This window comes from Daldinia caldariorum (assembly GCF_022478825.1).
Source record: "Daldinia caldariorum strain CBS 122874 unplaced genomic scaffold F4812scaffold_11, whole genome shotgun sequence".
In the NCBI taxonomy this organism is placed as follows: domain Eukaryota; kingdom Fungi; phylum Ascomycota; class Sordariomycetes; order Xylariales; family Hypoxylaceae; genus Daldinia; species Daldinia caldariorum.
The window spans coordinates 802,267-821,959 of NW_025953047.1; the positions used below are offsets into that span (position 1 = coordinate 802,267).

Consider the following 19,693-nt stretch of genomic DNA (forward strand, 5'->3'; position numbering starts at 1 on the left):
TCTTCTCGTTGTACCCTTCTAGCCACACCAAATTTCAACCAATCAGATAGCTCAAAATAGGGAAAAATCAAACACTGAATTGTGGACAAAAATTCAAAAAGCCCCACAGATACAAACACACGGACTATACGTTTGGGAGGCGCCACAGGCGCCTGTGGGTTGTCTGAATTGTGGTCTGAGTTTACTGAGATAAGATACTTGTGGGTCCTTGAGGTCTCAATCCGTACCTACCTAACCTAATTGTACAGTGTGAACGCAACGGGATTACGGTACGGGTACGGATACGGAATACATGCGTCGACGTAGCTCTTAGGTAAGCTACCTACCTTAGGTACCTAGGTACATGTAAAGGTGTGAGCTCTCGCATCTGCTTTGACGAAGCTTCCTGCAGCCTTGCAGCCAGACAACTTCTCAACAAACGTCACTTTAATTACATTAACTACTTTTTTTTTCTGTTTTTCGGTTCCTCGCCTTATCTCACTCTAAGCATACATTTCATCTATCCGATTTGTCAAGAAGCACTCGCCCAAGATGTCGATAACGCCCATTATAACGTTCAAGGCCGGCCTCTGCGACGTAGATGTATGCGTAATCCCCTAGCTTAAGCTGTTATCGGCTTTCCAAAATCTAAGGTCAAACAACTAACTGCGAAACCAGGCTTCGACAAGACCTTACAAGGTCAAGCCATCAGGGCAACCTGGTTATATCTACCTCTATTCCGAAGATGGTACGAATTGCCTAGCATTCTCGACCGGACGACGCCTCACGTAATTACTCACGCTCTCTTAGATCTACTTCACTTCTGCTGGCGCGAACGAAGCAACCCCGTCGATGAGCCCGAGTTAGACCTGGTCATGGTACCCACGGACGGTCATTTCGTACCCTACGACCCCAAATCCCAACCTAAAGAGGCCGTCAAGCCCAAAGGCCGCGTTTTCGTCCTCAAGTTCCTTTCCTCCTCTCAGCGCTACCTCTTCTACCTACAATCGAAACCGCAAGGTCGGAGCGGTAACCCGAACTGGTTCAGCCCTCGCGATCTCAAGATAGGCGAGATCGTCGACAAGCTGCTCCAGGGCGAAGAGGTCAACGTGGTGCGCGAACTGGCCTCGATTAACAATAGCGATAACGACGACCGACACGGCGGTGACGATAACGATGAGGCTATGGAAGGCGTCGAGAGTCACGGCGATACCAGCGATCCCCGCGGAGGCAGCGGCGGTGCGGACCCGGGCGCGACCGGCGGCGACGTGCGGAACGAGGGCGAGGGTGCTCGAGAAGGAGGTGCAGATGGTGGTAGAGCGTAGGTGAACTCCTGATCCTTCGTTTGCGGCTTTTGTTGAAAGAGGACCTGGGGGCGAGAACAATGCATGCATCCTCTCAACCATAAAAAAAAACAAGAGGAAATGCTGGCCAATACGTCCATAGGCTTTTGGCCGATTGGATTTTTTTTTTTTCCACATGTAATGCTAGAGATAACCCCTGAAACGGGAAATAATATATCTCTTCGTTATTTGCTCGCTACTTGCCTTCTTTTCTATTCGCTAAAGCTCCGCGCTGACATTTTTTTGTTAGTGCTGCCGCGGGAACGTCGGATGCTGCTACAGTGGTGAGAAATTTCTTGGACTCGTTGAAAGGAGGTGCCGGTGCCGGGGGAAGTCAAGGGGAAGGGAAACTCTACCCGCTCCTTTCGGATCTCCTCACACCACCTGTTACGGTACCTATGGCCCGGCAAGCTACGGAAGAGCAGGTGGACAATCTTCTTGACTTCCTACCGCCTTCGGTCCTCGTCCTATCCCAACAAGCGGACGAAGGAGATACCACGGCGGAACCCACTGCCGCGGCGATACAAGCCGCCAAGGAAGCCATGAGCCTCGGCCAGAAGAAGGCGCTGCTAGAGAAAGTCCTGCGAAGTCCCCAGTTCCACCAGAGCCTGACGAGTCTGACGATGGCGATCCGAGACGGCGGCTTGCCCAGTATCGCGGACGCGCTCTCCGTCCCGGTCGAGAACGGCGGATACTTGAGGGGAAGCCAGATGCCGCTAGGGGGCGGCGATGCGGTGGAGGCGTTCGTGGAGGGCGTCAAGAAGAGTGTGCAGAAGAAGTAAATAGACCCATTTGCCTGACTTTGGGTTTGGGGGGCAATGAGTCGATACATTAGGTATAGGTACCTAAGGCATCACTCTTGGTGTTTAGAGACTTTGGTTTTCTTTTGCTACCTAGTCTTACGACCGTAAGACATGGGATATTCTTACTTGGCCCAGATCAGTTTTACAACCTCCCCATACAGACCTTGAGAGTTCAACTATCCATGTGGCTTGAGAAAAGCTGTCCCTCACGAAATCAGTTTAGGAACCTGATAATTAACGAAAGGAAACGTGAAATTCTGCAAGTGCTCATGTATTAAAATAAATATTCCGGTTCAGGGAGCGTAAAGAATAGAAAAAATGATAATCACTGCTACCACCACACATATCCCCTATTAATGGATCCCCATCCCCCTGCCCTCTTATTCCTATTTTCCCCCATTAAACAAACCAAACCGTCTCAATTATACCACCTAAACTTCCTCCTCCACGCCTCCTCATCGTTCGAGAAAAACCTAGCGTGCCTAGCCTGGTCGAGAATCTCCTCTTCCGTCAGGCTCCTAGCGGGGACATTCCCACCCCCACTCCCATTTCCACTTGGCAGCGGCGCAGCCGTAGCCATCGTCGGGGTCTCGCACCCCCGCAACCCAATGAACCTGCCGATGCGCCGGCGCTTCTCCTCGAGCGGCATGTCGGACGCCCAGGCGATGGGGCAGGGGTAGTGGAAGGTCCAGCGGCACGGCGTGCGCTGGTGGTAGAAGTGCGCGAGCCCCTCGAGCTCCGCGTCCGTCAGCAGCCAGAACTTGAGCAGCGTCCCCGGGAACGCCGAGTGGATCTCCCCCGTCGTCAGCTGCACCAGCGGCGCCAGCGGCAGCGCCATCTGCCGCAGCTTCTCCCGGAACGCCGCGTTCTGCGCCGCTCGTCGGTCCCCGAGGGCCGGCGGACGCTGGTTTTGCGTCTGGTTCTGCATTTTTTTTCTTTTGGTTTATCTTCTGGTTTGGCGACGGTGCAGGAGCTGGGAAGGCTGTTGTTGCGGAGCGGAAAGGGGATAGATAGGTTAGGTACCCTTTTAAGAAGAATGTCTAGAGGTGACGAGGTGAGGCGAAGTGCAGCTTGGTTTATATGCTCTGGTGATAGCAATCTCTGTGACCGTATAGGTACGTGACTTGGTTTTTGTTTTGTTTTCTTTTTCTTTATTCTCTAGAAGACAAGTTCAAATTCTCGTCTATAGTTTTCGGACGAAATATACGTTCGGTTGGGAGGAGTTTGTTTTCTTAATGAGTGAATCTAACAAAAAGTGACGAGAAAATAGTGACGATGATAATAATGAATGAAATAAAATAAAGTAAAATAAAATCAGAAGGCCCATATGATTTCTGCTTTTCTTCTTCGCTTTCCTGTTTTAATAATTTTATCAATTCTATTTTCTAATCGGCCTTCGACGATTGTGTCTAGCCGCCAGCAGCTATGGGCGAAAGGTAAGTTTTTATATAAGAGAGACTTTAGGAGAGAAACGAGCACTTGGGTTTTTTTTCGGTCAACTACACAGCTGCTTGGATGAGATCGAAGGAGTCTCCTCATAGGTTCGAGGGCGGCTGGCGTTTCTTCTTGTATGTACGAATTTGGCTACGTACTTCTTTGTCAAGTGCTCGACGCTTCTGAGTGTCGCACTTCGGATGATTGACTCCTTTGTCTGTTAGCGTCGCCATGTGTCTAAGCGAAGCTTTGTCTAGCCACGTTCGAAGTCTTTCATACCCCAAACGTTACTTAAAAGGCCTATTGAAGATGCAAATAGTTCCTCTATGGTTGTGTTCGAATCTAATACGTTCGCTTCTTCTTCTACCTAGTACTGCCATTGTGTCAGCTGGCAATCTAAGTGTATCTAAATCTAGACAAAACCAGCTACTATCTTTGACTCTTCTTACATGATCCAGTTTTACTTGTCCCTCTCCCTTTCCCTTCTAAAGTCCCTTCCAAGCAAGCTTTGCTATGTGATCTACCTTCTTCCTGCTTTGCTTAACAAGACCTAGGGCCTTCATCTCGGCTAACCCGCGATAGAACAAAACGAGCGCGGATCGCTCGTCAAGTCCTTCTTCATTCTCTTCACCAACGACTCCATAGTAAGCAGACCAAAGATCGGCGACGTTCACGAGAGGGCCAGTCTCAAGGTAGAGTTGATATAAGATGGCCGCTGTAGGGAACGACGGCATAATGCCATCCTCCTTTGTCTCGCAACAAGAACAATTGAGATAATCGTGTGGGCGCGACAATGCTCGCTCAACAATCCCTCTTGGTCGTGGGATTAACACATCTCTATAAGGCGACTTCGAATCAAAGAACCAAAGCTCATTGAAGAGTAGGTCCTTGGCGCTGTCGCTGTCGAGCTTCTCTTTTAGGTGATCGACAAGCTTATCCATGAGATCTGTATAGGTCTTGTCTTCGTCCGTGAGTGTTGCTGTATCTTCGCTAAGCTGAACTTTTTGAGCAACAACGGTCGTTCTCAAAACCTTAGTCTGCCCGCTGTACTTGCTTCGGAGAACATTCCCTTGTTCTTCGGCGCTTTTCTTTAAGTCTGTCACACTGGACAATAGACTAGTAAAATGTGAAACCGAGTCTCCGGCTTCGTTGCTCCATGGGTTCAGGCCTAGATTGATATCTCCATTTTCAATATCGGATAATACTTGACTTAGAAATGCGATGATTTCTGTAGGTTGCATCCGCTTTATCGACTGCGCAAACTGGTCGATTAGCTCCGAGTCGATTCCACGAGCAAGTGAGTCCAGATAAAGTGCAGTGAAATCAGCAGACAGGACGTTACTAGCGGTCAGTATCTTCAGTTTGCGCAGGAGACTCAATGACCACCGACGAGAGTCTTGTAACGAGTCTTTTACAAGTGCCTGGAGATGCTGATCGTCGTCGAGAAGCAACCTAGCTTGCTTTATCTCGCCCCTTTCAATAAGTGCTTCTATATGTCGACGAAATGATGGCAAATATCGCACAGCTTCCATATGTGACGCCTGCAGAATATCGGCGTCTGTGTCGTCAGACAGGAAGACAGTTAATGGGTTTGCGTAGAAGTGACACATGTAGGCATACTGAAAATGTTAGTTTTATAGAGTTGCTTAACCAGTACGCAACATACCTTCAACGAACTTGCAAAGACCGGGATACTTGATACTTGATCTCGCTGACGCTCAAGTAGGCTATAGACAAGGGAAGAACCCAATCGCAGTGGCACTTCCGAGTGCGCGATGGCAGCCTTGAAAATCTTATCAATAATCGATGCTGACTGCTCAACATCGAATTGATCTCCGTAGAGAGACTGGCAAGTAGACTTTAGGAGTCGTGCTTGAAATAGCTCTACTGAGGTGGCCACTCCAAAGAGCAGAGCGAATGGGATTCGATCAAGCCATGAACTACACTTTCGGTCAGTCATAGAATGACTCAAAATGACAGAGGGACTAACGTGAGAAGTGAGATTAAATCGGATAATAGACCGCTTTCAAAAGCCTCGCTGTCTTGAAAGGCGATAACAATATGGCGACGAGGACTGGCTTTAAGATGAGCGTAGAGAGCCTCAAGATCGTAGTTGAGATATTTGCGTCCCTGGAATAGGGGTTAGTAAGAAAGAAGCTATAGTTGAATTAAAAAAAATCGATATCATATTTGACTTACATCTTTGCCTGTAGCTAGCTCCAAGTCATTTTCATCGTCCGTCTCTCTTGCTGTTACATCATGTATAATCTTTTTCAAGACAGCCTTCAGGTTAGATGCGTCACCGGACCTTAGCCGAACTACCTTTGCATCTACTTGAACTTGTAGAGCTTCTGATAGTTGCTCAAATAAAAGATCCTGAGAGGCTAAATTTGGGCCTGTGATGATAAAGGCAGAAGGGATCTTGCCGGTCGATGCATGATCATCAGGAGCTGTTCGTAAAAAAGAAGTTACCTGATCTAGCGTAGACTGGTTTGTCATTCGGAGTATGCGCTATGGCCAATTGTGAGTTATCATTCTCTGACGTCGTATAGGGCTACCTGTAATAGTAGTAATAGTAGTGACTAACTTGTATCCTCTCATCAATTTGAGACCAAGACGACTCAAATAATTGTTGACGAAGACGCACGCAACGCTCATCCTCAGAGCCACCGAAAAGAGGCTGGAAAGTCAAGGAAGCACTTGGTTCCCGAGTTTCTGCTTTATTATGTCGATTTGACACTTTTCTCCTCTTTGTAGGTCTACTTGCGCCATCGATTCCGTCTAAGGGGTCAAAAACATAGGCAGCCTAAGTGTTATTAGCGCCTATTACAGGTATATTGATATTATAATTAATGTAGATTATAATGAAGGTAGTTTTATTACCTGATGCTGTTTATCTTCGTAAGTTTCTTTTAATAAATCGTCAATAGCCATGACTAGAGTTCTATATGGGAGAATCAGGGGGACTCAATGGTTGGCGATATAAGTTCGGTACGCGTCTTAATGGTAACTTGTAAGAAGTAACTTATAAGTGGACGTGATGGCGCATCCGCGATAGACAGGGTTGTCTTTTTAGCGGTATTGCCCCCCTGGCCCCTGCCGGCTTAAGCTATCCCCTGTATCTCGCTTTGTCTGAGCATGTACCTCAGGCATTTAATGCAAACCAAACTGGTCTCCAATTAGGAGGTAGGATACTATTTATGTACATGCAGGTACCAGCTGTAAGATTCTGGGCGGGGCTGATGGAGCTAAGAACGCGCTAGGTTGGTCGGCAGCGGGTGATATCACCTTTTTATCAACCTTAAATTTTTATTCTAGAAAAAAAAAAAAAGTTCCTATTCTGGTAGCATCTTGCCGCTTGCACATACCTAAGGTATCGTCAACTACGAAACAACACATCACCCTGTTTCCCTGTCATGCCTCCGAGAACAGCCGCCGTCGAAAACTTCATTTGTAGGTCATGTCTATCGACTTTACGAAAGCGAACGCCCGCAGCGCAATGGGCTTTACGGCACACCTCGCAAGCTGCGCAACCCCGTCTATCTCACGAACAAGAAGTCGAACGTCAGAAGACCCTCGAAGCTTTAGGCCTCTTAAAAAAAGATACAAATTCTGGAGTATCAGTTCATTACTTTGAACAGGAGAAGAATGGGAGTTTGCGACGTCTACAAGATGAGAATGAATTTGGCCAGTCGCTGATGGACCCGGGCGATCAAACTGAGGATCGCTTAAAAGACTTGGAACAAGAGCTGGAACAAGCAACCCAATTTACCAAAATAGTCGAGGAGATTTGGGGGAAGCAAGGGGCCGAGAAGTTGCGAAAACGAGTTGCGACGCAAGATGAATCTTCGCCTAAGCCTTCATTACTATTGCCTGAGGGGGACTGGTCCAGATCGCAAGGTCGTGCGCATATCGTCGAGCTGAATAATATGATTAAAACCACTGGTAGGAAATTCTTCGGGGGTCCTCTTAGTGCTAAACGATTCAACACGGCATGGAAATATTATTCCGCAGCGCGCATTGCTTTATCTAAGAAGTGGGAATCAGTTCATGAGGACATATGGGACCTTCTGTGGCAGATTCTTGCTGCGGATCATGCAAATAATCCTAACCGCATGTCCCACGTCCATATTCTGGCCAAGGACATGCAGAACGCTGGTTGGACCCTACGTCCTGACCAACAGCTACTCGCAATCGAGGCCACTTTTATAAGCGGTTTTAAGGAAGAGGCGATCACAACTCATAAAAAGCTAGTCACTACGCTTGGAAACAACCCCGAAACCTTTGTGGAATTTTGGCAGCTTGGATTACGAATGTATTGCCTGACGGGCGACATAGCTCGAGCCGAGCGGGTTGCTAACACGTTACTTGAATCTCCTTATGCTAAGGATCCTCGTTATCTGTTACCATTCATCCGAATGTGCGCCGAGAATCCTACCACGGTAGAAAGGGGGTTTGAGATGTATCAACGACTGAGGTCCGCACTGGGCGACTCGATTACCATCGAGGACTACGACCAAATTATTTCATACTTCCTTACTTCGAACGAAACAGAATTTGCATTCTATATATTCGTCGAAATGATGACGTCTCGCACTGTCGATCTGCGCGGAGCTCGCAGAGTGCCGCCTAGTATCGCCAATCCCTTTTTCTACGGCAAGTGGCTAAAGAGGTTAATAGGAACAGGCGATCTGCAAGGTGCCTATAATGTTGTACTGTATATGAAGTCCAAAGGAGTCATGCCTCATTCAATTGTAGTGAATGGTCTGATTGGCGCATGGTTGAGGTCCGGCACTGCTGAAAACATACAAAAAGCCGAAGAGGTTGCCTGGGCTATGATTAATACCCGGATACAGTTTTTAGGCATTAGGAAGGATATGGAAAGCCTCCCCACGTCTGTCATGTTGAGACAGTACGGAGAAGGTTGGCCCAGAGCGACCCTGGAAACTTTCTCACTGCTGGCAGAAAATTATAAAGATCGTGGCATCCATGCCAAGATGAAAGACCTTTGGGACGCTTTTACGAGATCAGAAATTCCGCCCAATTCGTTTATATTAAACCAGCTGCTCTTCTCTTACTTACAAGATGGGCAGGGCAAATTTGTCGCAGCTCTTTCCCGCGACTTGATCAAGAATTACCACATCGAGCCAGATTCGTGGACTTTTATGGTTCTTTGGCAGGCATTACCAGTCAACCGCTTGTTCAAGCTATTGCCGGCGCAGATCCTCGAAGAAATACCCAGGACAAGGTCTCTTTTTGCCGAACTTGTTCAGTCAGCGCACATTTTTGCTGCGGGTGGTATTGATACGAAGCTAGCTAGGTATGTCCTACATTCATTTCGTAAACTGGACGACAAGGTTGGCCTCCTCCTAGCGTATCGGGCGCTGAGGCAAATATTCAAATTCACACCCCCGGACATCATCGTCTTGGAGCTACAGGTAGGATCGATGGATATCGAAAGGACTGGGAAGGGTAAAGGCGGCCTCCGACTGGTGCACGCCGGGAAGCAAGTCGAAACCTATCTGAGGCGAAGACATCAGGAACTGATCGCGTCCGGGAAGCTTCGCGCGAGCGAGGGCTTGCCGGATGATGTGAGGAGGGAAGAATTAAGCAACTTCCTCGACCAGTTTATCCAGAACCAAGTCGTAGTAATGGGAAACACGGAGAAAGACATCACACAGGCTGCCATAGAAATGGGATTACAAGGCGAGGAGGTGTCAAGTGACGAAGCATCTTCGGATGTTTAATCTCGTATATCTTGTATAACGGGACGTTTACCAGTCTATATACTACTCACGACCGCTGTATGATTAACGCCACCAACATATATATACCCCATTTACCATTTACTCTCATGTTGTGGCTATTATTAACTACGCTTTTCTGAAGTGGTAGTTTCGTGGAAATTTACTAGCAGTTTATAACCAGGAAACCATCGAGAAGTCATATTCTGTGAATTGGATGAGAGCCTAATATGCTTCACCATAGCGCTCCTAAGGAGCAGATTTATTATATTCGGTACCTATGTACCTAGGTAGTGAGTGAGGATAGGTACCTGGGGTATTTATATTCTTTAAAAAGGGGTGGATAAGTGGGTACCGATGTACCTATCCGAAATGTTGGATAAGAGATAAGGCTGACCCCCGTAGACAAGCAAAAGCCCTAGCGGGGAGAATATGAAGTGTGGGTCTTTTGCACACATTCGGATCTTCGAAAAAAACAATTAGCCGAAATTCGACCTGAGTGAGGGTCGACCTAATTTGTGACTTTTTTCTGCTTTTCAGAATACCCTCATTCAACTTCCCATCAACCAACAAAAAAAATCGGCTTTAAAAATCCTAACTTCACAAATAAGAAGACATGGGAGCCAGCAGACAGAAGAAGGCGGAATACGTACGTCGCAATTGATTTATATTTTACCCCTCAATGGCTTTTTTTTTATAAGGCGGCAATAAATATTAACTTTTCGGTTGCGCACAGTTCCCCAAGCTCAAGAGCTTGCTCGAGGAGTACCGCTCTGTTTTCCTCGTCACTGTCGACAATGTCAGCTCGCAACAGATGCACGAGATCCGACAGTCTCTCCGTGGAGAGGCTGTCGTCCTGATGGGAAAGAACACCATGGTAAGTAAAGAAGAAAAGCAAGATTAAACTTGTATTCTTTTTTAAGCGAACTCCTCCGGCTGACTTGGTCGCGATGTTCAGGTTCGCCGTGCCCTCAGGACCTTCGTCGCCGATACCCCCGAGTACGAGCGTCTCCTCCCCCACGTCAAGGGTAACATCGGTTTCGTCTTCACCAACGGTGACCTCAAGACTATCCGTGACAAGATCCTTTCCAACAAGGTCGCCGCCCCCGCTCGTGCTGGTGCCGTCGCGCCGGCCGACGTCTGGGTTCCCGCTGGAAACACCGGTATGGAACCCGGTAAGACCTCCTTCTTCCAGGCTCTCGGTGTCCCTACCAAGATCGCTCGTGGTACCATCGAAATCACGACCGACTTGAAGCTCGTCGAGTCCGGTAGCAAGGTCGGTCCCTCCGAGGCCACCCTGCTGAACATGCTCAACATCTCTCCTTTCACCTACGGTTTGGGCGTGTCGCAGGTCTACGACCAGGGCAACACCTTCCCCCCCAGCGTCCTTGACATCAGCGAGGACCAGCTGCTCAAGACCTTCACGAGCGCTATCACCACTATTGCCGCTCTGTCGCTCGCCCTCAACTTCCCCACCCTCCCCTCTGTCATCCACTCTCTCGTCAACAGCTACAAGAAGGTTCTCGCCGTCGCCGTCGAGACCGACTACAGCTGGCCTGAGATCGAGCAGCTCAAGGACCGCATCGCCAACCCCGACGCCTACGCCGCCGCCGCCCCGGCTGCCGCTGCCGAGACCTCGGGACCTGCTGCCGCGGCCGAGGAGGAGAAGAAGAAGGATGAGTCCGAGGAGGAATCTGGTGACGAGGGTTTCGGTGGTCTCTTGTACGTCCCCATTTTAACCTGCCTATTAACTCCCCTTCCCCTTGTCCTGACGAACTCTGCTAACTTACCACTCCCTTTTCTAGTGACTAAATTTCATGAAATGATCGCGGTGTTAACGGATTGGCATCAAACTGGGCTTCGGTTGGGTTTGCGAGATCTAGACGTGCGAAAATCGACGGTACATAGGTCTATAACGGTCAATTGAGGCATGTTGCAGAAGAGCAAGAAGAAAGAGTCTACTCTCTACGTCTACTACTATTGGTGATATGACGGTTGTATTGCCTTACAAAAAGCTTTACTTCTTTGTTTTTCTTCCAAATGGTAAGTCCTGTTTTTTTTTTAATCTTCAAGCTGTGTTCTATGATTATATTATGATTTTATCAAGAGCTTTTTAACCCTGAAACTTTTCTTGATGACACACATCACCCTATGAGACACAATCTACCCTTAAAACTTATTTTATTCGTACATATCGTACATGGAGAGCTGGGGGCTAACTCGGTTTCCAGGAACACAGGAGTGTCTTTACTTAAACCTTGAACCGTAAATTTACATGACTTACAGCCTACCTACTTCGTTTTTCAATCTTCGTAGGCTGACTGTTATTGTGTTGTTTTGTATGATATGGGGTATGGTATGGGGGTATCATAACGTAACGTAACGTAGTCGCAGTAGCTCGTGATTTGACTCTTCATTCCACCCCTTGTGATATCACTTTTTTTTTCATTCACCTTTCTTATCTCCTTCTTTTAACCAGAGCCCCTACTGCTCTTCTGCAAAACCTCCTTAGCAACAGCAATAGCCGCCTCAGGTAGATTCGCCAACCGCGCGACCTTCAACGCGTGGCTCTCGCGATTGACGCCCTTCCGCAGCTTATGCACGTAGACGAAGCCCCCCGACCCATCCTCCTCGACATCCGTGCAGTACGCATCCACGACCCCCGCACCGCCCTGCTCCCGCATCAGCCCCCGCTCGGCGGCCAGGTCGGCCAGCGCGTGGAAGTGCGTGGCGAAGAGGGCGCGGGAGCGGTTGACGGTGGCGAGGTGGTGCAGGGCGGCGAAGGCGACGGCGGCGCCGTCCTCGGGGGTGGTGCCCCGCCCTACCTCGTCCATGATGACGAGCGACCGCGGCGTCGCGAGGCGCAGGATCGCCGCCGTCTCCAGCATCTCCACCATGAAGGTACTCTGGTCCGCCGACAGGTTGTCCGCCGACCCGACCCGCGAGAACACCGCGTCCGCGACGCCCAGCCGCGCGTACGTCGCCGGCACGAAGCTCCCCGCCTGCGCCAGGATCGAGATCAGCGCGTTTTGCCGCAGGTACGTGCTCTTGCCGCCCATGTTGGGGCCGGTGATGAGGAGGAGCCGGCCGTGGTGGTGGGGGTGGTGGTGGTGGCTTTGTGTTTGTTGAGGAGTATCGGCATTAGGGGAGGAGGGGGAAGGCGGGGTATTGATAGTGGTGGTGGTGGTGATGGTGGTGGTCAAGCCGCCGAGACAGCAGTCGTTCTTGGTAAACGAGCGACCGTTCTCGCGTAGTCCCGCCTCGACGGTGGGGTGTCGGCCGCCGAGGACGACGTGTTCGTCACTTGCCGTAGCAGTTGCAGGGGTAGCAGCGGAAGAAGAAGAGGAGGACGAGGAGGACGAGGTGGTGGTGTTGATGTCGTGGAGCAGAGGCCGCGTCCAGCCGTGCTCGGCAGCCAGTCGGGCGAAGCACGCGGTGACGTCGAGCTCGTCGAGCACGGCGGCGTTGCGCCGCAGCTTCACGAGGTTAGACACCACGAGGGCGCGCAGCTCGGCCAACAAGTGCTGCTCTTCTATGTTGATCTCGTAGCGCGTCTGGTGGATGCGTCGGCCGAGCGTTGTCCATTCGGGCACATTGAAGGCCCGCGTGCTGCGGCTCGAGCTGACGACTACCGCCGCCGTCGTGGTCGTGGTCGCGGCGCCGCTTCCATCTCCGTCTTCGTTGGTGTTGTCTTTTCTATCGATGATCTTCCGCATGTCCTTGACGCCTTTGACGTGGCAGACGTGCCCGAGAGTCGGCGTCCAGCGCAGCGTCAGGCTGGGGACGTCGTACCGGGCGCGCAGCTCCTCGGCGAGGTTGGATTTCTCCTGCTGCAGAGACGACAGCTTGGCGTGGAGCTCGCGCAGGCCCTTGCTGGCCTCGGGCTTGCAGGCGAAAGCGACGTTATCATCCGTGTAGAACTCCCTGATCGAAGTAGCCTGCTTCTTCTTTTTCATAGCCCCCTTAGGCAGCGCGGACGCGTCGCTTGCCGCGCCCTCGGCGGCGACGACGTCTTCGGCTAGGGTCAGTAATTGGGTTGCCTCGCTGTCCTCGTCGCGCTGCTGCTGCACTAAGCCCTCCTCGTCGATGGATGTCTTGATGCGGTCGGCAAGGTGAGCCGGTTCCTTGAGCGTGATGCGCGAGAGTAGGGCCGTGAAGCAGCTCGCTGCCTCGCTAGAAGCTCGTTTTCTTTTCGAAGTAGATGGCTCTGTGGGAGAGTTCAGAAGAGAGACGACGTCTTGGGTAGCGCGGATGGTATTCGCGAGGGAGATGAGATCGTCCGGATCTCCACGGCCGAGCGCAAATTTCTGAACGAGCCGCTGCGAGTCGTGGCTCCGCCTCAGCAGCATTACCATCTCGTCGCGCAGGTCCGGATGCTGGATGAAGTACTCGACAAGGTCCTGCCGGGCCTGTATAGTCTCTAGAGACGTCGAAGGGGCGCTAAGCCAAGAGGTCAGCAGCCGGGCGCCGCCCTTAGTAACGGTTTTGCGGACGGCGTGGAGCAGGCTCCCGCGAAAGGTGCCGTCCCGGATGGTCTGCTTGATTTCGAGAGACCGCATGGTGCTCTTGTCGATAGACATGACGGACATGTTGTCGTAACGCTGCGGCGGCTGCAGCTTCATGCTTAGACCCTGAAGTCGGTCCCGCACGTACTGTAAGAGCAAACTTCCAGCGTGGACTTCACCCGAGCCGAAAGCCTGCGCCGTCTGCGCCGGGATATCGGATTCTAGCATCGGACCCCATTCGGATAGTGGTAGATACTCGCTGTGCGGCGAGAACGTGACCAAGTGCTTGTCTTCCGCTAATACCGAGAAGAGCTGGTGGTCCCTCTGCGACTCCAGAACTTGGTCTACTACTACCTCTCTCGGGCCGACGCGCGAGAGGATAGATCCCAGCGAGGTGATTGTCGTCGACTGCGTGTAAAACTGCCCTGTAGATATATCTACCCAAGCCAATCCTATCGGGATAGCAGCGTTCCCGACTTGGGGCGGCGTCAGACGGCCCAAATCTATACCTTTGATATTGCTATCGGGCTTAGCTGCACCAGCCTGCTGACGGCTATGGTCGATGTGAATGGCCATGACGTAATTATTAGCATAGGGATCGATGAAATTCTCATCGATCAGGGTGCCGGGCGTGATGACGCGCGTGACCCGACGGTCGTGCATCAGCCCGTTCGACTTGATCTTGTCCCCGGGGTCGTTAGGGAACTCCTCGGCGATGGCGACGTAGCAGTTGAGATCCTGGACCAGGGTCTTGAGAAACCGGTCTAGCTGGAAGAAGGGGAAGCCAGCCTGGGAAAACATTGTCAGAACTATAGGTACTCATTTATTTATTTACATATATAATAAGATTAGGTTGGGTATTCACGAATATGAATTAGGTAGTCGTAAAGAAAGAAACAACGATAGAATTTACCATTGGCACAGGCCCGGCATTCGTCTTCTTGTGCGCGACCTTGAGATTCAGCAGCGGCCCGTACTCCTCCGCCTGCTCGAGATACAGCTCGTAAAAGCCGCCGACCCGGGTGAGGAGCACGCAGCCGTCGAACCGCTTGATATTGCGGCTGGCCTGCAGCACCACGGTGGGATACGCCGGCCCCTCGTCCAGGTCCGGGAGGGGGGCTGGGCGGGCGTCTTTCTTGGCCGATTTTATAGGACCCTGCGGAAGGTCTTCGAGCCTTATCGATGACCTTGTTTTTTTGCCTCGGGCGTGTCGGAGGCTGGAAGTATGAGGTACGTCTGCCAGGATGTAATTCAGCGACCTGAGATTTGGCCGTCTAGACGGTAGTGATAGTGATGGTGAGTATGAGTAGGAGTAGGAGTGTAAGGTCCGGCGGCCGATGCGGCCTCGGGCGAGTGCCCAAGTCAGCCGCCGGCATGATGGGCTATTCATAATTTCATATGGTCAAGTTGCCGATAGCAGTGAGTGAAGTTGATCATGTAAAAATCTCTTGAAATAGTTGAACTCAGTTGAGTTGTTTAGTTGCTCTTTTTCTTTTTTCCTTTATTTTTTTCTTGGTGTGTTATTCGTTTGGTGTAAATTTTGAAATTCGAAATGTTGCATTTCATGAGATGTGACTTTCTGCCTGCATGATACAGTTTACATGCGGTCTTCTGGGAAGACACGCACTGTGTATCCAACTATTTGTTAACTTTATTAACAGACTAAATTGAAATTGAAGAGATAGATTTGGCATTTAAATTCAGAGAAAGTCCCAAATCGACCATGGACCAAGTGAGAGACTCTCAATTGAGGCTCAGAGGCTGCGAGATTTATTATTGGAGACAAGACCGCGGAAAGACATTTCACAGTGACGAAATTTCCAAATTTACAGGTGGTCCTCGCCTCGGGCGTTTCTAGTTGGAGCTTGGAGATTTAGAATGACACCAGGATTTACTTGTTCTCACCGATCTCGCGAAAGATAAAATTGGTGTTGGTGAACAGAACATGGGCAAGAAAGGTACTATCTAAGGTAGGTTACGAAGACTGTAGGTCCTGATACAGCCACAACACCAATGCTAACATCAAGGCCAGTAAGCATTGCAACAATGATATGGAGAGTCTGAAGCACCTGAGGAACTTACAAGTAAGGATGTCTGAATATCCGATGAGTAGAGTCTTGTTACTAGGCCAACCCGGTAAAACGTCTAGGCTACCCCTATTTAATACTATGGCAGCCTGTTACTTGTTAACCTTCTAGCAATGTTGATGCCTTGAAAGGATAATACACGCATCCAGCACTGACCCTTCCGGTGCATATCAGGCACCTACCTTTACCTTAGGTACAATAAGGTAGGTTAGGTTAGGTAGGCAGGCAACCGAGGTATATTTTCCCTTGTGTACCCACTTAGGCCTTTGAGAGGTAAGTATTTAAGACTGCATTGAAGCCGAACCTCACTTCTTCGAAACTTCTTCCACATATCCTAATCATCACCCTTGCAGTATACCTCCCAACATACATACCTCCTAAATAAGTACCTTTGGCAAACTGAAAACTGCGTGGGCAAGAGACATCAGCTCTCCTTTGCCCCTTTATGCATCATGCCGGTTAGATCTAAGAGAAGAACGACTCGACACTTACCAGCAGAGATTCTGCTTCTGATTTTCTCGCATTTTATACCGCATGACATTGATCCTGTAGGCCTCGCTAAAAAAAGAGATGGCCCTCTAACTTTGGCAGCCCTCGCCCGCTGCTCAAAGTGGTTCTATCGCATCGCTACACCCATCCTATATAGTACAATATACGTCCACCGTACGTCTTCATGCGATGCACTAATCAGAACATTCTCGAGGCAACTGGATCTGCGTAGACTTACCCATAGTCTCACGGTAATATTTTCCGACTTTGGAAAGTATCCAGCTCATTACCCCAACATAGCAAAAAAGGTGATCCGGGACCCAGCGCGAAAGTTTAATCTACCACCTAGATTAAGACAACGGATAATAAGCAAGCGCAAGTATTACTCATTAGATTCACAGGTTGCGTTTTTGCTTTCTTTTCTACCGAATCTGAAAGAGTTGCTGCTAGTTCTACCCAGTGTATTAAAGGGGGTGGTGGATATCCTTGAGTATATCACGCGTAACCGTAACACTAGCTCTGAACCCCATGAGCCAGTTATAGCCCCTGACGAGGAGTCGTCCATCATTCAGCTTCTACCCAGAGGCCACTTCGCCAAACTACAAACCGTACGCATATGCAGTTACGGAATAGTTCCGCCGGACCAGTACCGTAACTTAGGCGAGCGACTCGTGTCAGCCATACTCAGGCTTCCCCAGATTACCACATTTTCCCTTAAGAGAGTCGGAATATTAAGCAGTCAGTTGAAGCTTGACAACATCCCCAAGACCCTTGGCCTCCAGCATTTGGAGCTTGATTCGAATCGGAAGGATGGCCAAGTATTAGTGGATCTACTTTCTCAATGCCTTAGGCTCCGTTCCTTCAAACTAATAATACACTACGACGGGCCCTATGGATGGCGAGACCCTGTACCGTTAGGGGCAGTAGGCAATATTCTAAGACGCAATTTAACCGATAGTCTTGAGACATTAACCATCAAAATTTTTAGTTCATTTTACAGCGGTATTATCGGGCCCCTCCGAGGACTTAAAAAATTGAGGACGCTCTGGATCCCTCTGGAGCTTGTAGTCGGCAGTGTCGACTCTTGGGATCTCAACCAATGCCTACCGGATTCGTTAGAGTTTATTTACTTCGGAGTGGCTGACACCAAAACAGATAACGGCCGTCTTGGGAGGCTTGGCCATTTGCACAATGAAGTCGTTCGCATAATCTTGATGGAGACGCGGCCTAATCTCAGGAGAGTGCGCGTCGACCCGGTTTGCAGTGCGTGGAAAACTCATGGGCCAGTAGATTATGCAAGAAATATTGAGCGGCCTGGTTGGAACGTTGCATGGATGGAATCCAAGTTAGGCCTTGGAAATCTGGTGGATCCGTGGCCTGAGATGCTTGAAGTTGCAGATGCACACAGGCGAGAGTCCGCTTTCACGGAGCGTCGTTTCTTACTCAAGCATGGTTACATATAGACAGGAAATGCCTGAGGCCTATAGACTATCATGACCCTCTATATTCATATTTGACCTGAATCATGAATGAGGTTGGGGCTTATACGCATTGATGTTCGCCCACGACGCCCTTCATCATACTAGGAATGATTATCCAGATTTGAGGTTAGGGTAGGTAGCATAACCCTGCACTTAACTTGATAATATAATCTCAGATTATCTACCAACTATTGGCAAACTTAAGATTGTGATTACTCACTTTTACTGCTATCTTTTGTTGCATATAAGGTGTGCTGTGATTTAAGGGGGATATAGAAGCTCATACTGCCTACAGAAGAAAGAGAGCTATACTAGCTACAGGTAAGTTGGTAAGTCGAGTAGATCGTTTATGTACAGAGCTCCCAACGTCGTCACACTTTCGTTATTCGACCCTATACTCTATCGGCAATATCTCCTCTCAAGTCGCGAGAACACGGAGTATTAGGTATCTACTGGAATCTTCCATGACATGGATTTCTTGTATACGTGTCGCAAGGCGAAACCCGTCCGCGTCAAAATAGCTTTGTTATTATCCAAAGAAGTCTCACCTACGTTACAGAAGCCTATGGCTTTACCTACTTTCACTACACTCTTTATCCTGTATGTCTTAACTAGGCTTCGGACAGCTGTATGGATGCTCTCTTAGGTGCCTAGGTACTTGAAATATGAGCGTTTAGTGTCCACCATAGATACGCTCTGTTCTTCTACCTACCTATACGTGAATATAGTAAAGTGATCTAAAAGTGTTCACTACGTGCTGTGATATAAATTCATTCCAAAAAGTAGGGTTAACCAGTTACTTATATGCCTACAATATACGAAGACGAATATATGTCAAATCACTTGCGTGTCGGAATCATGATTCTACAGTCAGTATGAATCACTGCCAACCAGTCACAGTCAACTAGATTTCTTTAGGGAACATAATTTTACTTATAATATTCAGATGTGATACGTAGTACAATGTAAGCAAAGTGAGTAACGAAAAGTCACTGCTAGAAATTAGACCCTTTGAGCCAACTAATCTGTATATATAGGGGGCCCTACCACCGATGTTCTTGCATCAACCATCCTTGGACCTTGGAGCCAGCGCAAAGCAAGCCAGCCAGCCAATACCAGCAGTCCAATTTACTAAACATCAGTGGCAAAGACGAAAGATGACTAGATCAAGGTCTTCGAGCTCTTCCAGCAGCAGCAGCTCTTCTAGTAGCAGCTCATCCGGCTTGAAAAATTCTCGCATAAACCCAGCAGCCAACCGGACGGAAGGTAAGAGCGCGAAGAAATATTCAGCTTCCGACGTCGTGTCCCAGCTCCCGTCTCTATGGCGCCACATGCGACGCGACTCATCTTCCGGACCTGACGCAAGTAAAGCGAGCCCTGAAGCGGCCGAACAAAGTAGCAGGACGTCTTATATACCCTTCTTACGAGGCCGCGGACAGTCCAGCAAAGATGCGAAGAAGCTTCCGACTTCGCGATCTCCCAGTTCAGAGCGTCTTTTGCCGCGCCATGATGATGAGTTGGAAGCGCACCAGGATTATTCGTCCATAGCACCGCGGAATGATGCAGAACAGCCTGCGACGACCTGCAGGAGTCGCTTGAGAAACTGCTGGGGTGTTCTACTATTGTACCTATGCCTTCGAAAAGCGTAGAATAGGGGCGATGTTATGGTTGTATGTGCAGCAAGCGAGAAATAGCCTTTGTCTAATTATAATAATACCGCATCGTATTATCAAAAGAAAATCTAAAAGAAGTATTTTAATAACCTATGAAACTGATAGATGAATCTGGCACGCAAGTTATTTCGCAGAAAGCATCACTCTTTGCGTGA

General features: G+C 49.3%; 8 protein-coding genes across 8 annotated transcripts; 5 read left to right on the forward strand and 3 right to left on the reverse strand.

Moving 5' to 3' along the window:
• The first annotated feature begins 340 nt into the window (after nucleotides 1–340).
• Nucleotides 341–2,324, forward strand: F4812DRAFT_69053 (proteasome complex subunit Rpn13 ubiquitin receptor-domain-containing protein). The gene is made up of 4 exons (XM_047939315.1): nucleotides 341–582; nucleotides 658–727; nucleotides 790–1,300; nucleotides 1,573–2,324. Exons 1-4 carry the CDS (start codon nucleotides 532–534, stop codon nucleotides 2,102–2,104), a joined length of 1,164 nt encoding a protein of 387 aa, XP_047789171.1. The 5' UTR covers nucleotides 341–531; the 3' UTR covers nucleotides 2,105–2,324.
• On the reverse strand, nucleotides 2,325–3,246 carry F4812DRAFT_69054 (uncharacterized protein). The gene has a single exon (XM_047939316.1). The coding sequence runs from the start codon at nucleotides 3,051–3,053 to the stop codon at nucleotides 2,544–2,546; it is 510 nt and encodes a 169-aa protein (XP_047789172.1). The 5' UTR covers nucleotides 3,054–3,246; the 3' UTR covers nucleotides 2,325–2,543.
• Nucleotides 3,247–3,877: 631 nt separating this feature from the next.
• On the reverse strand, nucleotides 3,878–6,728 carry F4812DRAFT_69096 (origin recognition complex subunit 3 N-terminus-domain-containing protein). The gene is made up of 6 exons (XM_047939317.1): nucleotides 6,443–6,728; nucleotides 6,147–6,365; nucleotides 5,759–6,070; nucleotides 5,550–5,689; nucleotides 5,226–5,499; nucleotides 3,878–5,178 (listed from the first exon to the last, which is right to left on the reverse strand). The coding sequence occupies exons 1-6, from the start codon at nucleotides 6,491–6,493 to the stop codon at nucleotides 4,045–4,047; spliced, it is 2,130 nt and encodes a 709-aa protein (XP_047789173.1). The 5' UTR covers nucleotides 6,494–6,728; the 3' UTR covers nucleotides 3,878–4,044.
• Nucleotides 6,729–6,877: 149 nt separating this feature from the next.
• Nucleotides 6,878–9,514, forward strand: F4812DRAFT_433078 (uncharacterized protein). The gene has a single exon (XM_047934592.1). It carries the CDS (start codon nucleotides 6,976–6,978, stop codon nucleotides 9,304–9,306), a length of 2,331 nt encoding a protein of 776 aa, XP_047789174.1. The 5' UTR covers nucleotides 6,878–6,975; the 3' UTR covers nucleotides 9,307–9,514.
• Nucleotides 9,515–9,767: 253 nt separating this feature from the next.
• Nucleotides 9,768–11,347, forward strand: F4812DRAFT_433080 (ribosomal protein L10-domain-containing protein). Its single transcript, XM_047934593.1, has 4 exons — nucleotides 9,768–9,952; nucleotides 10,040–10,180; nucleotides 10,262–11,025; nucleotides 11,109–11,347. The coding sequence occupies exons 1-4, from the start codon at nucleotides 9,920–9,922 to the stop codon at nucleotides 11,113–11,115; spliced, it is 945 nt and encodes a 314-aa protein (XP_047789175.1). The 5' UTR covers nucleotides 9,768–9,919; the 3' UTR covers nucleotides 11,116–11,347.
• A 100-nt stretch (nucleotides 11,348–11,447) lies between these two features.
• F4812DRAFT_69143 (muts domain V-domain-containing protein) lies at nucleotides 11,448–15,379 on the reverse strand. Its single transcript, XM_047939318.1, has 2 exons — nucleotides 14,722–15,379; nucleotides 11,448–14,597 (listed from the first exon to the last, which is right to left on the reverse strand). Exons 1-2 carry the CDS (start codon nucleotides 15,196–15,198, stop codon nucleotides 11,775–11,777), a joined length of 3,300 nt encoding a protein of 1,099 aa, XP_047789176.1. The 5' UTR covers nucleotides 15,199–15,379; the 3' UTR covers nucleotides 11,448–11,774.
• Nucleotides 15,380–16,347: 968 nt separating this feature from the next.
• Nucleotides 16,348–17,847, forward strand: F4812DRAFT_465508 (uncharacterized protein; the record flags this gene model as incomplete). Its single annotated transcript, XM_047938442.1, has 1 exon — nucleotides 16,348–17,847. One exon carries the CDS (start codon nucleotides 16,348–16,350, stop codon nucleotides 17,845–17,847), a length of 1,500 nt encoding a protein of 499 aa, XP_047789177.1.
• Nucleotides 17,848–18,820: 973 nt separating this feature from the next.
• Nucleotides 18,821–19,647, forward strand: F4812DRAFT_433085 (uncharacterized protein). The gene has a single exon (XM_047934594.1). The coding sequence runs from the start codon at nucleotides 18,918–18,920 to the stop codon at nucleotides 19,512–19,514; it is 597 nt and encodes a 198-aa protein (XP_047789178.1). The 5' UTR covers nucleotides 18,821–18,917; the 3' UTR covers nucleotides 19,515–19,647.
• The last annotated feature ends 46 nt before the right edge of the window (nucleotides 19,648–19,693 follow it).